At 36.6% G+C, this 21,467-nt stretch overlaps 1 protein-coding gene and 1 pseudogene across 4 annotated transcripts in view; both read right to left on the reverse strand.

Annotated features, from left to right (window-relative positions):
• Nucleotides 1-3,508: 3,508 nt before the first annotated feature.
• LOC113921615 lies at nucleotides 3,509-9,667 on the reverse strand (annotated as a pseudogene).
• A 2,564-nt stretch (nucleotides 9,668-12,231) lies between these two features.
• ARNTL2 (aryl hydrocarbon receptor nuclear translocator like 2) overlaps nucleotides 12,232-21,467 on the reverse strand; it is an 84,912-nt gene continuing 75,676 nt past the window's right edge. For all 4 annotated transcript variants that reach the window (XM_035729207.1, XM_035729206.1, XM_035729208.1 and 1 more), the window contains 5 exons: nucleotides 15,053-15,293; nucleotides 14,594-14,700; nucleotides 14,312-14,462; nucleotides 13,089-13,147; nucleotides 12,232-12,350 (listed from right to left, as the gene is read on the reverse strand). In XM_035729207.1, the coding sequence (XP_035585100.1) occupies nucleotides 12,238-12,350; nucleotides 13,089-13,147; nucleotides 14,312-14,462; nucleotides 14,594-14,700; nucleotides 15,053-15,293 (671 nt within the window). In that variant the 3' untranslated portion in view covers nucleotides 12,232-12,237. The remainder of the gene's footprint in view (nucleotides 12,351-13,088; nucleotides 13,148-14,311; nucleotides 14,463-14,593; nucleotides 14,701-15,052; nucleotides 15,294-21,467) is intronic.

The raw sequence follows: 21,467 nt of genomic DNA on the forward strand, positions 1-21,467 counted from the left end.
ATTAAATCTGTTGGACTTGAGTCATCAAGGAGGAAAGGAAGACCTGTAACCTTCAAAAAATGACACATAAATATTTTCTCTAAGGTGATTTTTCCTCTAAATACATAACCTGATAAAAATACAGTGAAAAACAGGAGAATGAATGTCATGACAGTTTTCACAACTAGACTAACTTGTTCAGTGCCATGTTTATTTTTTACTATGGACTGCTGAAAAACACCTGTGGTAAATAGGAACAATAGAACTCTGGGGTAAGAGCTCTTAAGTAAATCATGCTGCTTGTCTTATTACAGCATGTGGTAAAGTAATGGAATAATAAATAATAGTTCAGAATAGGCATTCACATCAAGAATCCATTCCTTATTAGTTCCTTAATAAAACAGAACTGAGTAAAGAAATCTTCCTAATATCCTGCAACCTATTTAAGTGAAAAATGTCATATTTTTACTATAATAAGTCACGCCCAAGTATATAAACAACGAAACCCAAAACAACATAAACAAAAATCCTATGCTTTATTCATAAATCTCTTCAAGAGTTAATATTGACAATATTAGTCTCTTCAAGACTTTGACAGTATCATAGAAGGACAAATACTATAGGATTTCACTCATGAGGCTACTTAGAGTAGTCAAATTCATAGAGACAGAAAGTAGAATGGTGATTTTCAGGGGCTAAGGGGAGAGGGAAATGGGAAGTTATTGTTTAACAGGAGTTTCAGTTTTGCAAGGTGAAAGAAGTTCTAGAGATGGATGGTGGTGGTGATTGTGCAACAATGTAAATGTACTTAATGCTACTAAACTATATACCTAAAAAATGGTGAAAATGCTAAACTTTGTGTGTATACTTTACCACAATTACAAAAATAAAATGTCCTTCACTGATACAGTGTTTTTCATTACTTAAGTCAGTTGTAAAACCTTAAATCTGGAAGGAAACCTGGATCTTATAGTGAAAGTCAGTACAGGATTCAAGACCAAGAATGTACAAACCACACACTCGAGCATTTAAAAATTCACTATATGCTACTGTCAGTTTTACATATTAGTGTTGTAAAGAAATTTATGATCAAAGTGTATGATGGGTTAAATGCATATCCTTGTACATATGATTTATAATACTTTCAATACTTAAAGCATATAGCATATTGCAACTATTCAGTATTGAATAAAATTGGGCAGACAATAGTAAGATGGACAATGTCTCAGTGATTTTCTTCAATGTAAAGTTTTTAATCTGAAAACTTGAAAAATTCCGGCTTACAAAAAGGTAGAAAAATAAAAAGCAAAACTTCTTCTCCCTCTTCTATATCTCCCAACCTCCAACACCTAGGTGTAAATATGAGAAGAAACTTTCTATATAGATTGTGGAATTTTAGGTTCTTTCTTTACAATTCCAAAATCCAAAATGCCTTGAAAACAAAGATTTTCCATGATTGATGTGGCAGCAAAATCACTAATTGATCTGACCTCAGCAAAATCTGACCTGATAAGGCTAATGTTTTATCCAACTTTACCCTGCTAATATTTACAAAAATTCACTCCAGAAATAGATCTTTAAACTTTTATTATGGAAAACTTCAAAAAGATGTAAAAGTAGATAATAAAATGAAAGACCATTTATCCACCAAACAGCTTCAATAATTCTTTCCCCAATCTTATTTAATGTATGTACCCCAAACTCTTTGCCTCTCCTCCCATACATTTTATCATTTAACCTGTAAATACTTCTCAAAGCATAAATACTAATTTAATTGATTATGGGGTGCTGCCTATGATGTAACTAATTGCTCTCTTTAAAAAAATTCAAATTCCAAAACAAGATCTTTCTAAAATCCAAAGAAGAATTTTAGGTTCAAGGACTATTTGTCTCAAGGGTTTTAGATGAATAATTATGGGCCTATAAACACACCATACTCACATATATAAACATGTATACTTTTTTCTTACGCAGGTGAGTTATTATACATACTATTCTTCTATTCCTGTGCTTTCTATTAACTCTATATTGTGAAGAGCTTTCCATATTAATATAAATAGAACTACCTAATTCTTAACAGTTTGCACAGTACTCCATTGTAAGGGTATGCTATAACAAGTTGTGGTTGTGATAAATATTTGAATCACTACTATAAACAAGCATGCAGTGAATGGTCTTATTCACAGAACTTTGCACAGTTGTGGTAAGAATATTTGCTCCTGGGATAGAATTTCTGAATCTAAGACGATATTCGTTGTACATTTTTATAGGTACGGTTGAATTGCCCTCCAGAGTAGTTGCATTAGTTTATTTCCTACAGTTTTGAGTTACTGCTTACTCACACTTACACTCACCAATATTGAGTATTATGAAACTTTCAAATCTTTGACAGTCTTATAAGTGAAAAAAGCATCACCTTATTGTTTAATTTTGTATATACAGTTGACCCTTGACCAACAGGTGTTTGAACTGCATGGGTCCAATTTTACATGAATTTTCTTTGATAAATACAGTACTGTAAATATATCTTATGATTTTCATCTTTTTTTTTACATCAAAGTTTAGTTGAAACACAATGTTACACTAGTCTCAGGCATACAAATAGTGATTCAACAACTCTATCCATTATGCTGTGCTCACCACAAACGTAGCTGCCATCTGTCACCATACAATGTTATTACAATACCATTGACTATATTCCCCATGCTACACCTTCTATCCTCCTGACATATTCAATTCTATAACTGGAAGTCTGTGCCTCCCACTACCCTTCACCCAGTTTTGCCCATCCCACCACACTTCTCCCTTCTGGCAATCATCAGTTCTCTGCATTTATGGCTCTGTTTCTGCTTTTTGTTTGTTCATTTGTTTTTTAGTGTCTGCATATAAATGAAATCCTGTGGTATTTTTCTCTGTCAGACTTATTTCTCTTAGTATAATACCCACTAGGTCCATGATGTTGTAAATGGCAAGACCTCATTCCTTTTTTATGGCTGAGTAATATTCCAGTGGTGTGTGGTGTGTGTGTGTGTGTGTGTGTGTGTGTGTGTAGTGTGTGTGTACCACTTTTTAGCAATAATTGCACCGCAAAACCACTGATCAGTGTACTCTACTGTGTAAACACTATTATAACACTTTATCCATTCATCTATCAGTGGACACTTAGGTTGCTTTCCACATCCTGGCTATTGTTGTTAATGCTGCAATAAACATAGGGGGTGCACATACCCTTCAATTACTGTTTACATTTTCTTTGGGGATTACCCAGCAATGGAATTAACAGGTCATATAGGTATTTCTATTTTTAAATATTTTATTTACTTGAAAGAGTGTGTGTGTGCAAGTGGGGGGAGGGACAGAGAGAGAGAATCTCAAGCAGACTCCACACTGAGCACAGAGTCCCAATGGGGGCTTGATCTTACGACCCTGAGATCATGGCCTGAACCGAAACAAGAGTCACTTAACCGACTGAGCCACCTAGGTGACCCGGTATTTTTTTTTTCGACTTTTACAAACTGTTTATTTTCCGTCAACCTTTTCCATTTCTACTTCCATTTTGTTTGCCTTTGTGGAAGACCAGCTTAAGACCACTCAGTGTTGTTCCTACCCATTCAGTGGCCTGAGCAGTGGGAGCTGCAGACCAGTCTTCAGTGGCCGCTGGGGCGCTCCAGTCTTCAGTAGGGAACTGCCGAATCGGCACCAAGGGCATCTGCATGGCTTCAGACCAGTCTGCGACTTCAGGCTGAGTAGCAGTGAACTCAGGAGCTGGAGCTGTCCATTCACCCTGAAATTCCTCCTTGGTCACAGCCTTTTCAGCAGCGGCCTGCTCTTCCTTTTCAATCTCTTCAGGATCTCTGTAGAAGTAGAGATCAGGCATGACCTCCCATGGGTGTTCTCGGGAAATGGTGCCACGCATGTGCAGAACTTCCCTGGTCAGCCTCCACCACATCAGACCCACTGAGTGAGCTCCCTTGTTGTTGCAAGGGATGGCTATGTCCACATAGTGCAGAGGAGGGTCTGTGTTACACAGAGCAATGGTAGGCAGGTTAACATAGGACGCCTCTGTAAGAGGCTGGTGGTCAGCCCTGGGATCAGTAACCACCAGAAGTCTCGGCTCCCGGAAGGCTGCCTGGATCTGGTTAGTGAAGGTTCCAGGAGTGAAGCGGCCGGCAATAGGAGTGGCTCCGGTAGCAGCAGCAAATTTCAGCACAGCTCACTGGCCAGTATTCCTGGACGATATGACACTGACATCAGCTGGGTTTTCAATGGCAGCAATGGCACGAGCTGCCAGCAGAAGCTTCTCCCAGGTTCTCTTCAGATTTATGATGTAGATACCATCACTTCTCCTTTTGCAGATGTACTGTTCCATTTGAAAGTCAAGGTTGGTGCCACCTAAATGGGTTCCTGCTGCAAGGAATTTGAGGACATCCTCCTCCTTCATTTGCAGGACATCAAGGGCTCCGGAAATTGTGAACGTTTCCCTTTAAGTTACGACAGGAATGCAAAACAACGCCATATGGACCCTTCCCCAGGTAGCTTGGAAAGCGGTGCCCCGGTATTTTTATTTTTAATTTTTTGAGGAACCTCTATACTGTTTTCCACAATGGCTGCACCAATTTACATTCCCATCAACTGTGCATGTGGGTTCCTTTTTCTCCACATTCTCCCCAACACTTGCTATTTCTTGTCTTTTGATTTTAGCCATTCTGACAGGCATGAGGTGGTATCTCATTGTGGTTTTGATTTGCATTTCCCTGATGATGATTGATGCTGAGCATCTTTACATGTGTCTATTGGCCATCTGGATGTGTTCTTTGGAGAATGTGTATTCAGATCCTCTGCCCATTTTTAAATTGAGGTGTTTAGGGTCTTTTTGGTGTTGAGTTGTATACATTCTTTACCTTGGATATTAACCCCCTTATTAGATATATCATTTGCAAATATCTTCTCCTATTTCAGTAGATTGCCTTTTAGTCTCGTTGATGCTTTTCTTTGCCGTGTAGAACCTTTTATTTTGATGTAGTCCCAGTAGTGTATTTTTTAAGATTTTATTTATTTACTTGACAGAGAGAAAGAGCACAAGTAGCAGAGTGGCAGGCAGACGGAGAGGGAGAGGCGGGCCTCTCTGCTGAGGCTCCCTGATGCAGGGCTCAGTCCCAGGACCCTGGATCATGACCTGAGCCGAAGGCAGATGCCTACCCGACTGAGCCACCCAGGCGCCCCCCCGACCAGTAGTTTATTTTTGTTTTTGTTTCCCTTACCTCAGAATACATATCTAGAAAAATGTTGCTAAGGCAATGTCTAAGAGATTACTGCCTATGTTGTTTTTTTTTTTTAATTTTATGTTTCAGTTCTCACATTTAGGTCTCTAATCCATCTCGTTTATTTTTGTGTATATATAAGAAAGTGGTCCAATTTTTTTTAAGATTTTTACTTCTTTATGTGAGAGAGAGAGAGAGCACGAGTGGGGGTGAGGGCAGAGGGAGAAGCAAACTCCCCCACTGAGCAGGGAGCCTGATGTGGGGCTCCATCCCCGGACTCCAGGATCATGACTTGAGCCAAAGGCAGACACCTGACCAACTGAGCCACCCAGGTGCCCTGAAAGTGGTCCAATCTTGTTCTTTTCCATGTAGCTATCCAGTTTTTCCCAGCACTGTTGATTAAAGAGACTGTTTTTCCCATTGTATGTTCTTCCCTCCTTTATCATCGATTAATTGACCATATAATCATGGGTTTATTTCTGGGTGCTCTATCCTGTTCTGTTGATCTATGTGTCTATATTTGCACCAGTACCGTACTGTTTTGATCACAGACTTAGAGTATATCTTGAAATTTAATATTATGATATCTCCAGCTTTGTTCTTTTTTCGCAAGATTGCTGTGGCTATTTGGGATTTTTTGTGGTTTCATACAAATTTTAGGATTTTCTGTGAAAAAGGCTATTGATATTTTAATAGAGATTGTATTGAATCTATAGATTGTTTTGGGTAGCATGGACATTTTAATATTCTTCCAATCCATGAGCATGTATGTCTTTCCTTGTGTTTGTGTCATCTTCAATTCCTTTCATCAATATTTTCTACTCTTCAAGGTACAGAACTTTCATCTCCTTAGTTAAGTTTATTCCTAGATATTTTATATTTTTTAGTGTAACTGTAAATGGAATTGCTTGCTTAATTTCTCTTTCTGCTGCTTTGTTATTAGGATATAGAAACAACAGATTTCTATAGATTTTTGTATCCTGCAACTTACTGAATCCATTTATTCTAATAGTTTTTAGTGTTTTCTATCTATAGTACCATGTCATCTGCAAAAATGTAACTCTTTTACTTCTTCCTTACCAATTTGGATGACTTTTATTTTTTTTCTTGTCTGATAGCTGTGGTTAAGACTCGGTGAAGGGGGATGTTCTTGGTCTTGGTCTTAGAGGAAAAGCTCTCAATTTTTCACCATTGAGTATGATGTCAGCTCTGGGTTTTTTCATATATGGCTTTATTTATGTTGAGGTATATACCCTCTAAACCCACATTGCTGAGTTTTTTTTGCATAAATGGATGTTGAATTTTGTCAAATGCTTTTTCTGTATCTGTTAAGATGATCATATGATTTCTATATTCATTTTGTTATTGTGGTGTATCAAGTTCATCGACTTGCAAGTATTGAGCCATCCCTGTATCCCTGTAATAAATCCCATTTAATCATGTTCAATGATCCTTTTAATATATTGTTGAATGTGGTTTGCTAATTCTTTCCTGAAGATTTTTGCATCTACGTTCATCAGAGATAGTGGCATATAGGGTTTTTGTGTTTTTTGTTTTTTTGTAGTATCTTTGTCTTATTTTGGTATGAGAGTAATGTTGGCCTCATAGAATAAACTTGGAAACATTCTTTTCTATTTTTTGGAATAGCTTGAGGGAAATAGGTATTAACACTTATTTAAACATTTGATAGAATTCACCTGTGAATCCATCTGGTCCTGGACTTCAGTTTGTTGGGATTTTGTTGATCATTGATTCCATTTCATTACTAGTAATGGATCTGTTCAGATTTTCTATTTCTTCCTGATTCAGTTTGTAAAACTGTATGTTTCTAGGAATTTATCTATTTCTTCTAGGTTATTCAATTTGCTGTTAGCATATAATTTTTCACAGTAGTTTCTTATAATCCTTTGCAGTGTAGGTTGCAACTTCTCTTTCATTTCCGATTTTGAGTCCTCTTTTTTCTTGATGGGTCTGGCTAAAGGGTTATCAATTTTGTTATCTTTCGAAAGAATCAACTCTTAATTTCATTGATCTTTTAATAGAGTTTTTAGTCTCTCTTTCATTTATTTCCACACTAGTCTTTATTTTTTCCTTCCTTCTACTAACTCTGGATTTTGTCCTTTTTTTAGTTCCTTTATATGGAAGGTTACATTGTTTGAGACTTTTCTTGTTTCCTGAGGAAGGCTTGTATCACTTCCTTCTTAGAACTGCTTTTGCTGTGTCCCAAAGATTTTGAACTGTAGTGTTTCTATTTTCTATTGTTTCCAGGTATTTTTTTTTTTTATTTCCTCTTTGATTTCTTCACTGACCCCACTGGTGGTTTAACATGTAGTGTAGTCTCCATGAGTTTTTTTTTTTTCCCCAGGGTTTTGTTTTGTTTTGTTTTTTGTAATTGATATCCAGTTTCATATTGTTGTAGTTAGAAAAGATGCTCAATATAATTTTAGTTTCTTTAAATTTATTGAGACTTCTTTTGTGGACCAGCATGTGATCTATCCTTGAGAAGTTTCCTCTGCATCTAAAAGGAATGTGTATTCTGCTATTTGGTGATGGAATGCTCTGTATATATTTTTTATGTCCATCTGGCCTAATGTGTTGTTCAGAGTGATTGTTTCCTCACTGATTTTTCTGTCTTGATCATCTATTCATTGATGTAAGTGGAGTGTTAATGTTCCCTACTATTGTACTACTGTCAATTTCCCCCTTTATGTCTGTTAATGTTTTCTTTATATATTTAGGTGTTCCTATGTTGTTTTTCCCATTGTATGTTCTTCCCTCCTTTGTCATCGATTAATTGGCTGTATAATCATGGTGCATAGAAACTTACAATTATTATATCCTCTTCTTGGATTGATCCCTTTATTAATATGTAATAGCCTTCTCTCTTTTTTTAAAGATTTTTTATTTTTTATTAGAGAGAGAGCGAGTACAAGTCGGGGGAGTGGCAGGTAGAAGGAGAGAGAGAAGCAGGCTCCCCACTCAGCAGGGAGCCCAACGTGGGGCTTGATCCCAGGACCCTGGAATCATGACCTGGGCCGAAGGCAGCCGCTTAACCGACTGAGCCACCCAGGCGCCCCTGTAATAGCCTTCTATATCTGTTGCTATAGTCCTTGTTTTAAAGTCTATTTTGTCTAATATAAGTATTGCTACCCCAGCTTTTTTTCTTTGCCTCCATTTGCATGATTTATCTTTTTCCATCCCTTTGCTTTCAGTTTGTATGTTGCTTTAGCTTTGAAGTGAGTTTTTTATAGGCAGCGTATAGATAGGTCTGTTTTTTTTTAATCTATTGATTCACTTTATGTCTTTTGATTGGAGCATGTAGCTCATTTACATTTAAAGTAATTATGGATAAGTATGTACTTATTGCCATTTTGTTCACTTATTTCTGGTTGTTATAGTTCTTTTTTCCTTTTTTCTCTTGGTCCTTTCCCTTGTAATTTGATGACTTTCTTTAGTGTTTTGCTTGGATTCCTTTCTCTTAATTTTCTCTGTATCTATTACGCATTTTTGGCTTGTGGTTACCATGAGTTTCATATATAACATCCAAAGTATATAGCAGTCTGTATTAAGCTGATGGTTTCCTAAGTTCAACAGTCTAAAAGCAGCACTACATTTTTACTCCCCCCTTCACATGTTATGTATAGGACAGCATATTTTACATCTTTTACTTTTGTGTATCCCTTAACTAATTTTTGTTGATGTAATTGATTTTACTACTTTTGTTTTTTCACCATCATACTAGCTTTATAAGTGGTTGACCCTACTACCTTTACTGTGTATATTTTTTAACCAGTGAAATTTTTTCCTTTTGTAATTTCCTTATGGCCTTTTCTGATTAAAGAATTCTCTTTAAGATTTCATGTAAGGCCAGTTTAGCAGTGGTGAAATCCTTTAACTTGTGTTTGGGAAACTCTTTACCTCTCCTTAATTTTTAATGATAGTCTTCCTGGGTGGAATATTCTTAGTTGTAGGTTTTTTTCCTTTCAGCACTTGAATATATCATACCACTCCCTTCTGGCCTGCAAATTTTCTGCTGAAAAATCAGCTGATAGCCTTCTGGGGTTTCCCTTAAACATTTCTAGTTGCTTCTCTCCTCCTGCTTTTAAAATCCTCTCTTAACAATTTAAACACCAAAACAAAAGATATTGGGTCATGGTGTGGACTTCCTTGGGTTTATCTTGTTATCTGTTTCCTTCCCCAGGTTAGGGAAGCTTTTAGCAGTATTTCCTTCCTCAAATAAGTTTTCTGCCCTCTACTCTCTCTCTTCTCCTTCTGGGATCCTTATGATGTAAATGTTTGTTCACTTGATGTTGTCCAAGAGATCCCTTAACCTGTCCTCATTTTTAAAATTATTTTTTCTTTTTGCTATTCAGCTTGGATGCTCTCCATTACCTTGTCTTCAAAATTAGTGATCCATTCTTCTGCATTTGCTAATCTACTATTGACTCCCTCTATTGTATTTTTCATTTCTGTCATTGTGTTCTTCATTTCTGATTATTTTGATATTTTCTATTAATTTGTTGAAGTTCTCACTAAGTTTATCCACTCTTCTTTCTAGTCCAGTGAGCATCTTTTTGAGCATTACTTTGAACTCTTTATCAGATAGACTGGGTATCTCCATTTACTTTTTTTCCTAGGGTTTTGTCTTGTTGTTTGGTTTGGTGCATATCTCTGTCTTCTCATTTTGACTGACTTACTGTTTTTGTTTCCATGAATTAGGTGGAAAAGCTACTTCTCCTAAACTTGAAGGAATGGACTTGTGTATGGTTGTCCCCTGTGTAGACTGAGCCTGGTGACTTTTGCTGACTAGCTAGAGCTAGGGCTAGCCTGGGTGAGGATCCCAGGACACTCTGTGCTAGGGCTGTGCTGGTGGGATAGCTGGAGCTAAAGAGTTCCAGGCTGGTTCCTGTATATTCTAGTTGCTCTTCTAAACTGTGCTTTTTGTGTGTGTCCCATGGCAGACAAATCTGCTCACAATCCCTCAGTACTATTCCTTCCCACTGCTGTTTGCAGTGTCAGGAGTGGGGATTCCCTTTTTCCCTTTGTTACAGTGTATTTCTCTTAACATTCTTTATGTGGCCTCTTTATCTTCACTTGTACAGAAGCTCTTCAGTCAGCCCTCAGTTCTTCTTCAGGAGAAACTGCTCTATAAATAGGTGTAGATTTGGTGTGTCTGTGGCAGAGATGAATTCAGGGTCTTCTCATGTCACCATCTTGGAACAGAATCTCTTCCTTATGATTTTTCTCAATATTTTCTTTTTCTAGCTTACTTTATTGTAAGCATAGAGCATACAATACATATAACATACAAAATATGTGTTAATTGACTATGTTATTGGTAAGACTTCTAGTCAATAGTAGGCTATTAGTAGTTAAATTTGGGGGGAGTCAGAAGTTATATGCAGATTTTTTTAAAAGATTTTATTTATTTATTTGACAGACAGAGACATAGCGAGAGAGGGAACACAAGCAGTGGGGGAGTGGGAGAGGGAGAAGCAGGCTTCCCGTGGAGCAGGGAGCCCAACGTGGGGCTCGATCCCAGGACCCTGGGACCCTGACCTGAGCCGAAGGCAGACGCTTAATGACTGAGCCACCCAGGCGCCCCTATATGCAGATTTTTGACTGGCAAGGTGGTTGATATCCCCAATCCCCATGTTGTTCAAGGGTCAGCTGTATATATTTGTAACTATGAGTGGGGTTGAGCAATTGTTTTCTGTTTTTATTTTGTTTTGTTTTAATTTTAGTCGGTTAACATACAGTGCAATATTGGCTTCTGGGGTAGAATTCAGTGATTCATCACTTACATACAACACCCAGTGAGGGCTGAACAATTGTTGAAGGTTCTTGACCATTTATAATTTTTTTCTATTCTCCAACTTTTTATTGAGCTATTTTTTAAAAACTACTTAACAACTTTACGCTCTATATAAAGTTTAATATAAATAAAAGTTAATAAAATTATAGTTTATTTATAAAGTTTAAATAGCTTAATAACTTTATTCCTTATACCATAAAACTTCATATAGGAAGCTATATTAAGTCCATTTTATCACATGAAACACATTTTTTGCAATTTATTAATCTTTTACCTTTGTCATAATGGTTATTAGCTTAAGTTTTGAATCTTTATATAATTTATCAACTTTTTTCTTTATGAATTCTGGATTTTTTGTGATGTTTAGAAAGGACATTCTAAACTGAGATTATAAAAACTCATATCTCTGTTCTTGAAATATTTCTTTAGTTTTTAAATTTTACTTTGAACTCTTTGGTTTATCTGAAATTTATCTTAATATAAAGAATAAAGTTGGTGTTCAGCTTTTTTCCCCCCAAATAGTTATATAGAGTTATTATAATGCCCTTATTTAATCCACTTCCCCTGATTTGAAATGCCACTTTTACCATATAATAAATTCCCATATGTGTCTGAGTCTAGTTCTAAAATCTATTCTTTCCCATTAATCTATTTGTGGGTTGTAGTGAAATGTTTTAGTGCCTGTAGCTTTATATTTTAGTATCTGTTAGGGTTAATCTTATTCTATTACTTTTAGTTTTTAGAATATTCCTCTATATGGTTAGTACCATTTGTTGGATTCTAAAAAACAAATGCAAGATGCCATTTTGACTGGATTCACATTGAATTCATAGATGAGTTTAACAAACACTGACATCTTTACAGTATTTTACAGTACAGTATTTACAGTATTGAGTCTTCCCATTGAAAAACAACTATACAGAAAGTTATTCAAGTCATCTTTTATGAATCTTTGTAGCATCAACAATTTGTTTTCATATAGTTCATATAGTTTGTATCATTAACAATTTGTTTTCATATAATTCTAAATACTTAGCTTTTTTGTTACTACTGTAAAAATGATCTTCTCTTTCATTATATTATTGAACTAGTTATTGTTTGCATATAGGAAACTTACTGATTTTTGAATATTGGTTTTATAAATATAATTTCACTTGTGAAAATATATGCAGCAATAAAACTTTACCTTTGTAAATCCAGGACTTCATTTACAATATCTGTTCCAATACTCCCAGCACCAAGTACTATTCCTGTAGACATTCCAGGCACACTAATGCAAGACTGTTTAGAGGATTCTAAATAATAACAAAAGGAAAAATTCAAATGAAGACTTTCAAAATGTATATATAACTTCAGTTATTATTTTTTATTTCAACTCTAATATACTTCCTATTTCCCTCTTTAAAAGAAAGAGCTACATCCTAAAATATTCTAACCATTCATGCTTGCATTAGAAACATAACTCATGATGGTTTAAAATGCGTATGAAGAATGATAGGAATCAAATGTGTAGAACATCATTGAGGGTACATTTATAACCTGTAGCACTTGAGTACAGATATTTCCTTCTCATTTTAATCTCCACACTAAAGCCAGAGCAATACTGCTTTATTTTTTAATATTACTTAATATTTCTATTTTTATTTATACAAGTAATGCATTAAAATATTCTTGTGGTGGAAATTCAAGATAAGCAAAAACTCCCCCTTAATGCTTTCCATTAATTTACCCAACAGATATGTACTGAGTAACACAAACTACAAGGAACTTCTAGGGATAGATAATGGATAAAATACCATTTCTACTCTTGAACTCAGTTTAGTGGCAGGCCAGTCGAACAAACAACTAATTGCAATAGGATGTAAGATTATAATGGAAGTGTGTTCAAAGTACTGTAGAAATTCTGAAAAGGATAATTTAAGCCATAGAAGTCTTTGCATTTTACTTTGAAATGTTTCCTTCTCCAAGACAGAAAAAGATGGTTACAGTAACAGTCCTAGTAATAAATCTCGATCATTTAAAACTAAGCTTACCTTCTGATGATTGAGAGCTACAAGGAAGTAACGACACTTCTCTCATCTCACTATGTCCCCTAGAATTAAGAAACACCATAGGTGATTTTTTTTTTAAGTGAAGGAAATTGTGAAAGCCACTACATTAAAGCTCTGTGTACTTATCAATTCTTGGCCTTTTTGTTTTATATATACACACTGTTAATGTCACCACCAGATATCAAGGTATTGATGTGCTAAGTACCAGGGCATTTGCCCAATGCCCTATTACCCTATGAAGTACATTTTCTCACAGTTGCAAACTCTCAGTTTTTATATTAATGATAAGAAGGCAAGGATTATTAGAATGAGTAACAGAGGAACCTGCTGGAGAAACCAAGCCTTGGGGGCCTTTTTAAAAAACTATAGATCAGGAAACAGAATTGGTTTGATGCAACCTTACAGTAATTATAAAGAAAAGCTTACAGAAAGCTAATAATACTTAGAATGGGCTATGTTAGCTTATTAAGCAAATCAGGAAAACTTAGGTCTTCTTTAAGGCTGGCTAACACAGCCATAGCCAGGACTTGGCAAGCAATGCTTAGGCTGGAATTCTGCTTATTCCCTCAGCCAAATACTCCCACACAAGCACATGTGGTATCCCAGGCCTAGAAGTCGGAGGGGGAGACGAACCACGAGAGACTATGGACTCTGAGAAACAAACTGAGGGTTCTAGAGGGGAGGGGGTGGGGGGATGGGTTACCCTGGTGATGGGTATTAAAGAGGGTACATACTGCATGGAGCACTGGGTGTTATGCGCGAACAATGACTCATGGAACACTACATCAAAAACTAATGATGTACTGTATGGTGATTAACATAACAATACAAAATTTAAAGAAAAAAAAAGATGTGCATGCAAAAATGATATGCAGGACAAAACAATTTCTTACAGTGATATATAGTTTTAAGTTACAACTATATCATTTAGTGGAGGGACAAGACAAGGCCACCATGAAGGGTAGGAAGGAGGAGCTTGAGTGAATACATTTACTATCACCTTTAATACCAAGCAAAAAGAAACTTATTACAAAAGGGAAAACTTACAGCTTAATTCTGAGAAGTAACACCAGTGAACAGTGAATGAATTACAAAACAATACATACTCAAGTTATAAAGCCACAAGATCATACAACTTTAATGATGAGAAAAGACACTCATTTGAGATTAACATAAAGGTTTTAACAACATAAAAAATTACTTACAAAACTAAAGTGTTGACAGACACAATATACTCCAGTTCTTTGGTCCAAGGATTTGTGAAACTAAACCACTGGCTTTTTAAAGTTACAAAAGAGCCATCTTTCTTTCTGAACTTGTATAAATCTGTAAATATTTTCTCTTTACTCTGTAGAACTTAACAAGAAAAGATAATAATCAGCATAATACTCTACCACTACATTAAAAGTTTCAGATTTCACAGGAATGAGAAATGAGTTGAGGCTGTAATTAAAATTACCCCCAAATTACCCCCATTCAATGCATACCTGCTTTGTGCTTGTCAGTCAAATTACTATGGTCATCTTGATGAAAATATTCATAACAAGAAGTTCCCAAAAGTTCCTGAGGCAGATATCCTAAAATTGCTGTTGCCCTGATTTTAAAATTGAAAATAAACTTCAGATTGGTGAATGCAATCCCTTTCAGAGTACTGTAGGTCCATATATGGTCAGGAGAGTAGGAGAGTGGACGGGGGGTGAGTAAACCTGGGATCCGTTCGGCTGCCCGAGACCCAGACTAGAGGTACACAATAGAATGGACACCCACCCAGTCCAGGGTATGCTCTTCTCCCATTCAGTAAAATTGTGGCCACAGATCATGTTCAGTTTCTGCACTACTGGCTTAAAAAATATTATTCCAAGTTTTATCCAGCAGTGCTACTAGGCACATCTTTAAGCCTTAGGTATCCCATCGAACTCTAATCATTATGGCATATAAATGTTCACCTTTGGTCCACATAGACAAATTTTCCATTCATTGCAAACCGGGTTATAAATTCAGTTGGTTTCACTTTAATCTCTCCACTGTTCTGTGGGACAATATATGGATGTAATCTTCCAATGGCAACAAGGCAGTTAAAATTACTACCGTCTTTCTTATTGTCCCTTTCTTCTTCCATTCCAACAACATGTGGAGGCCAGCTTCTCAAGTAACCAGTGCAGTGGATAGTACAGAATTTTCTATGATCTAATTCAAAAGTTTAAAAGACGGACATTTGAGTCATTGTGAATAAACTCTTAAATTTCTTTGACATTTATAATAGTTAAAATTGTGCTATAAAGCATTCTTTAAGCATGCTAAAATACGAAAGGGGAAAGCTATTGCATTGAAAAGAAATCATCAATTTCATTTAAAAACCTTATTTTTTTTTTAAGATTTTATTTATTTACTTGACAGAGACAGCGAGAGAGGGAACACAAGCAGGGGGAGTGGGAGAGGGAGAAGCAGACTCTCCGCTGAGCAGGGAGCCCGATGCGGGGCTCGATCCCAGGACCCTGGGATCATGAGCTGAGCCGAAGGCAGACGCTCAACGACTGAGCCACCCAGGCGCCCCAGGTGCCCCTTAACAGCCTTATTCTTAACGGATTATTTTTCTCATAAACTAAATTATACATACTATAATAAAAAGGTAAAAGATTGCTTTAATTTAGGTTTAAAGAGGCCTAGGGCTTAATATATTTCCAAGCCAGTTTTTAAAATTACAGTAATTCCTATTTGTTAGAAAAAGTTAAACTTTAAGCATCCTTGCCCTTAGCCACAAAGGTGCTATTTTTAGCTTAATAATTTTGGGTATAATTCATATTCAAAAATTCATAAAGGACAGTTAATTACACATAAATTCTTAAATTCCTTATGTTAGCACTTATAATGGTGAATAGATAGCTATGGTTATAATAGATTTATAACAATATTTAGAGAATATTTGGAGAAATTCATAAATGTGTAAGAATAAAATTTGAATTAAATTTCACTTTTCAGAAAACTCTCAAGCAATTAACTCACAGGAAAAAGTTTGTCAAACAGGCCCAATCAAAATAATAAAAAATTGGAAATAATCCATGTGCTCAAATATCAGGAAACTCTTAAAACAGTGAGATACAACACAAGCATAAAAAATTGGCAGTATACAGATTGTGGCAATCCACACACAAAGCTGACTTAAGTGTTAAAAAGAAGGGGGAAAAAAACAGGTAAAAATTATTGAAAACGGTGGTTTGTGATAAGATTTAGAAAAGACCAGAACATTCATTATTTTAAATTAGCACTATCTGGTAAGACTGTTATTACAACAAATCTTAAAAAAAAAATTTAACAGAAGATGATATGGGCTGTCTTATAAGACAGCAACTAATAGTCAAAGCAAAGACTTGGAGAACACTTTGTGTGCCGTGTTGCTTTAAGTGCTTTCAGTGTATAATTAATCTTAATAGTCTTGTGAGGTGTTCTTATATCAGCACCATTGTCTTAGGAAACTGAGAGTTAACACCAAAGTCATAGCAGAAAGGGTGGAGCTGTGAGTGCTCTGTCTTGGAAAGTGTTTAAACATGGGTTGTCCACGTTGTGATGGAGTGGGGTGGATACAAAAGGTGTTTCAGTCAGAGGGAACAGCCAATGTAAACCTAGAGCCAAGAGAGTGTCGCATGTGGCTGAGGGCATAGTCTGTGATGGGCAAGTGGCTTGAGAATAAAGCAGGGAACAGATAGGTTAGCCTTGTAAACCATGCATAGGACATTGCACTCATCACCTAACAGACATCACCCCCTCCATGGTCCACAGATGCCTTAAATTATGTCATTATCTGTTCTAATCCAAAACCACACGCGCACACACACACACACACACACGCGTGCGCACACACACACATATGTATGTATTTTTTTTAAATTTTGAGTGTAATTGACACACAATGTTATATTGGTTTCAGGTATACAACATAGTGATTCAACAGGTTTAAGCATTATGCTATGCTCACAAGTGTAGCTACCATCCGTCACCTTACAATGCTATTACAATATCATTGACTATATTCCTTATGCTGTGCCTTTTATTCCCATGACTTATTCATTCCATAACTGGAAGCCTGTATCTCCCACTCCCCTTCACCCATTTCGCCCATAACCTCACCCTCTCCCCTCTGGCAAGCATCAGTTTGTCCTATGTTCACAGTTCTAATTCTCTTTATTTCTTCTTTCATTTTAGATTCTGTGTATTAGTGAAATCATATGGTATTTGTCTATCAGTCTGACTTATTTCACTTAGCATAATACCCTCTAGGTCCATCCATGTTGTCTTAAATGGCACAATTGCATCCTTTTCCATGGCTGTGTAATATTCCACAGAAATAAAAGCAAAAATAAATTACTGGGACTACACCAAACTAAAAAGGTTTCGCACGGTGAAGGAAACCATTGGTAAAACAAAAAGGCAACCTGCTGAATGGGAGAAGATATTTTTAAATGATATATCCAATAAGGTTAATATCCAAAATATATAAAGAATTTTTACATCCCAACACACACCAAAAAACCCAGTTTAAAAATGGGCAAAGGACCCGAATAGACAATTTTCCAAAGAAGACATACAGATGGCCAAAAAACACATGAAAAGATGCTCACCATCACTAAACATCAGGGTAATGAAAATCCAAAGCACAATGAGATATCACCTGTGAGAATGGCTAGAATCAACATAAGAAATGACGAGTGCTGGTAAGGATGTAGAGAAAAAGGAACCCTCATATACTGTTGATGGGAATGTAAATTGGTACAACCCCTGTAGAAAACAGTGTGTTCTTCAAAAACTTAAAAATAGAAACACCATATGATCCAATAATTCCACTACTGGGTATTTACCCAAAGAAAATCAAAATACTTATTTGAAAGGATATATGTACCCCTATGTTTATTGCAGCATTACTTACAATAGCCAAGATATGGAAGCAACCTACGAGTCCATCAATAGATGAATGGATAAGGAAGATGTGGTATATGTATGCTATGGAATATTATGCAGCCAAATCACCTTTATATCACTTACTCCCTATTCTGTTTATTGGCACCATAATCAACCCAGGTAGTTAGTTAAATGAGAAAACTGGGAGTCCCACCAGATTCCTTTCTTTACAACATCCAAGATACCTTAAGGGAATTAAAATTGGGATAAATGGTAAATACAAGGTTTTCATTCATATTAAAACTAGATAGCAGTCAAAAGTCAAAAAGCTTATACACTGAGTTTGGCATTTCTGATGGCATTTGCTTGCAAATTTACAAATGATACTGACTAAAAATGTTCTTTTCAACTAAAAATGTAGATTTAAAAAGTTCCACATTCATACAGAATCTCATCACACAAAACCTAGCATTTTACCTTGATTCTTCTCTAATAACAGGGTTGCCAACCAAATTTCCAATTTAATCTGACTCACAATTCTCACTGTGAACATTTATTCAGTTGGCAGATTTTTAGTTGGGGTTATGTGATTCCATCCACTGCAATCCATTTGATCAATTGTCTTAGGCTTTTTTAAAATCCCATATGATACCTCTTATCTCAAGAATTCTTAGGGGCACCTGGGTGGCTCAGTCAGTTAAGCATTCAACTCTTGATTTCAGCTTAGGTCATGATCTCAGGGTCATGAATTTGAGCCCTATGTCAGGCTCCACACTCAGCCGGGAGTCTGCTTGAAATTCTCCTCCCCCACCCCCGTTCACATGCTCTCCCTCTAAAATAAATAAATCATTTTTAAAAAAGAATTCTTTAAATTTTTACCTAAATATTGGGGTCATGGGCCCCAATCCTTACCAAACTGTTTACATCAGCTCCACAGGGTAGATTCAAGTATAACCTACTCTGTGATTTTTGGAAAGGGGGAAAAATTTATGTTAACCCAAACGCTGCCTTCATTTATAGGACATCTTTTCAAAATCCCTCATGAAATTTTTCTTCAGGTTGAGGGCTAGGTCTCTCAATTTGGTATCTTGCTTGGTTTGAATTCTCACAGAAGCAGATCTTGAGACAAGGATTCAGGTACAAGAAGCATATTTGAGAGAGGATCCCAGGAATACTAGTAGGGAAGTGGGATGAGACAGGGAAGAGAAGGAAGATGATAAAGGATAAGTTCTCCAGCAAGTTCCCACTTTGGAAAATCAATGTTATATCTGGGTGGGGGACCTTCTGGGAAAAAATGTAGAACAAGAGCCTCAGAACTAAGTAATCCGAAGAAAAAGAGAGTTAGGATGTTTATCCATCAGCTCCTTTCAGGCAGTGGATGAGGGGTGCTCACAGGGAGCACTGATTCCCAAGGACTTGAGGTCTGCCCCTAGCTACTGTAGGCAGAACAATCTCTAAAGAAGAGAGAAGGTCTAGCAGAGTCATGGAGGTTGGACATTGGAAACAAGGTGGCATCCCTTCAAGTGGTAGGTGCTAAGAGGATAGGTCATGGTGTACTGACAGCATCTGCCACACTTGCACAGGGAGCCAAAGGGATTCTGAGTGTACTACTGTATTACTGATGATCTCATTAAGATAAATTTGAGAAACACCCAAGACATTTGGTAGTAGTCATCCATCCTTCATCAGCCCTTGATTTCACGAGTAGAGATACAGGAGTAATTTTATCCCTATCTTAGAAGCTTTTTCAAAGTTTGAATCTATAACATTCATGTAAGAATCAGGGCAGAAATAATGTTTCTAATGTCAATATTGTTTATTTTTAAACTTTTTATTATGGAAAATCTCAAACATACAAAATGAGAACAGTATAATGAAACCCCACTTGAGGGATTCATGGCCAATCTTGAGAAATGGCTTTTCCATAAATTTTAAGTTCAGTTTCAATTAGCATAAAAAGGGCTTTCTAGTCTCTTAAATTTAAGTGTAACTAAAACAAAACTATGGAGATAAGAGATGAGTGGTTACCAGGGGAGGTGGCAGGGGGAGATGAATAGGCAGAGCACAGTGGATTTTAATGCAGTGAGACTACTCTGTATATTACGACGACAGATACATGTCATTATACATTTGTCGAAACCCATAGAATGTACAACATCGTGAGTGAACCCTAAGACAAACTGTGGACTTTGGGTGATGATGATGTGTCAGTGTAGGTTCATCCTTGGTAAGAAATATACTGTTTTGGTGGGAGATATTGGTAATGGGGGAGGCTCTGCATGTGTGGGGGCAGAGGTATATGGGAAATCTCTGTCCCTCCCTCTCAGTTTCATTGTAAAACTAAAACTAAAATAATTTAAAAATTTAAATATAACTGCTGTGCCGTGGTAAATAAGAAAAACACCTTTACTAACTATGAGCTTTCCTCATTAATAGGGAGTCGTCTTAAAACATAATCCTATTGGCTAATTATTACTGGTAAGACCATTTCAGAGCAACTATATGTAAAATACCATTATTTCACTTGATACTCTCCTTGGCTAACGTAGAATACAAGATGATCTCACGTGTGGGAACCCATCCATGTGGCCAATCAGGGTTCAATTTTGCAGTTACCTTACCCCGGCCCAGCGGTCTGTCTACATGTCTGTCTACAGGCAGTTGTCCTCAAATCAGGCGCTGCAAGGGAAGGCCATCCTGATTGTTAACACATGCCCTTACCATTTCTTCGGCCCAACTGGCCGTATGCCTTTGGCACAGAGCTCTGGAGTATAAAGTGAATATTTGGTTCAAGTGCTTGAGCAGATTAAAAAGTCTTTTTTGAAAAGATATTTGACTCACTGCAGGCATCTGTGTGGTCCAGCTTGACGTGGGAGTGAACATCTGTGTGTGGGCAGGAATACATTCCTACCCCAAAAGCCAGCCCCCTTGCTGTGTGTCTGCTGCAGAAATCATCCAGAATGGGTCTCTTTCATTAGTAACCTTTTGGCATCTAGGAAGTTGCTTTAGTAGGTGGTATGGCATAGTGGAAAGAATACAGATTTTAAAGCCGTATTTCTGATTCTGCCTCTTTCTAGGTGACTTTAGACCAATTACATAACTTTTTTTTTGTTTTTTTTTTTTGGCGTCTGTTTCCTCAGGTGCAAGATCAGGACGGTTTACACAGGATTGTTATTCAGATTAAATTAGGTATTTACTCAAAGTGCTTGGCAAATGCTTTTAAATAATCACTGATTTTCTTGCTGAAGAAGCAAATTTTATTTTGTTTTCCTTCTTTTCTTTCTGAGCCACAAATAAGGGCTTCTGTTTATTGAGTGCTTACTGGGAGCCAAGCGTGGCGTTAGCCACATGTAATTCAAACTCCCATGAGGTGGTATTATTACTATACCCATTGTATCTGCTAGGGCTGTGATAGCAAAATACACAGACTGGGCTTAAATAATAGAAATTTATTCTCTCTCAGTTCTG

The sequence above is a fragment of the Zalophus californianus genome, chromosome 9 (genome assembly GCF_009762305.2).
Source record: "Zalophus californianus isolate mZalCal1 chromosome 9, mZalCal1.pri.v2, whole genome shotgun sequence".
NCBI lineage: Eukaryota > Metazoa > Chordata > Mammalia > Carnivora > Otariidae > Zalophus > Zalophus californianus.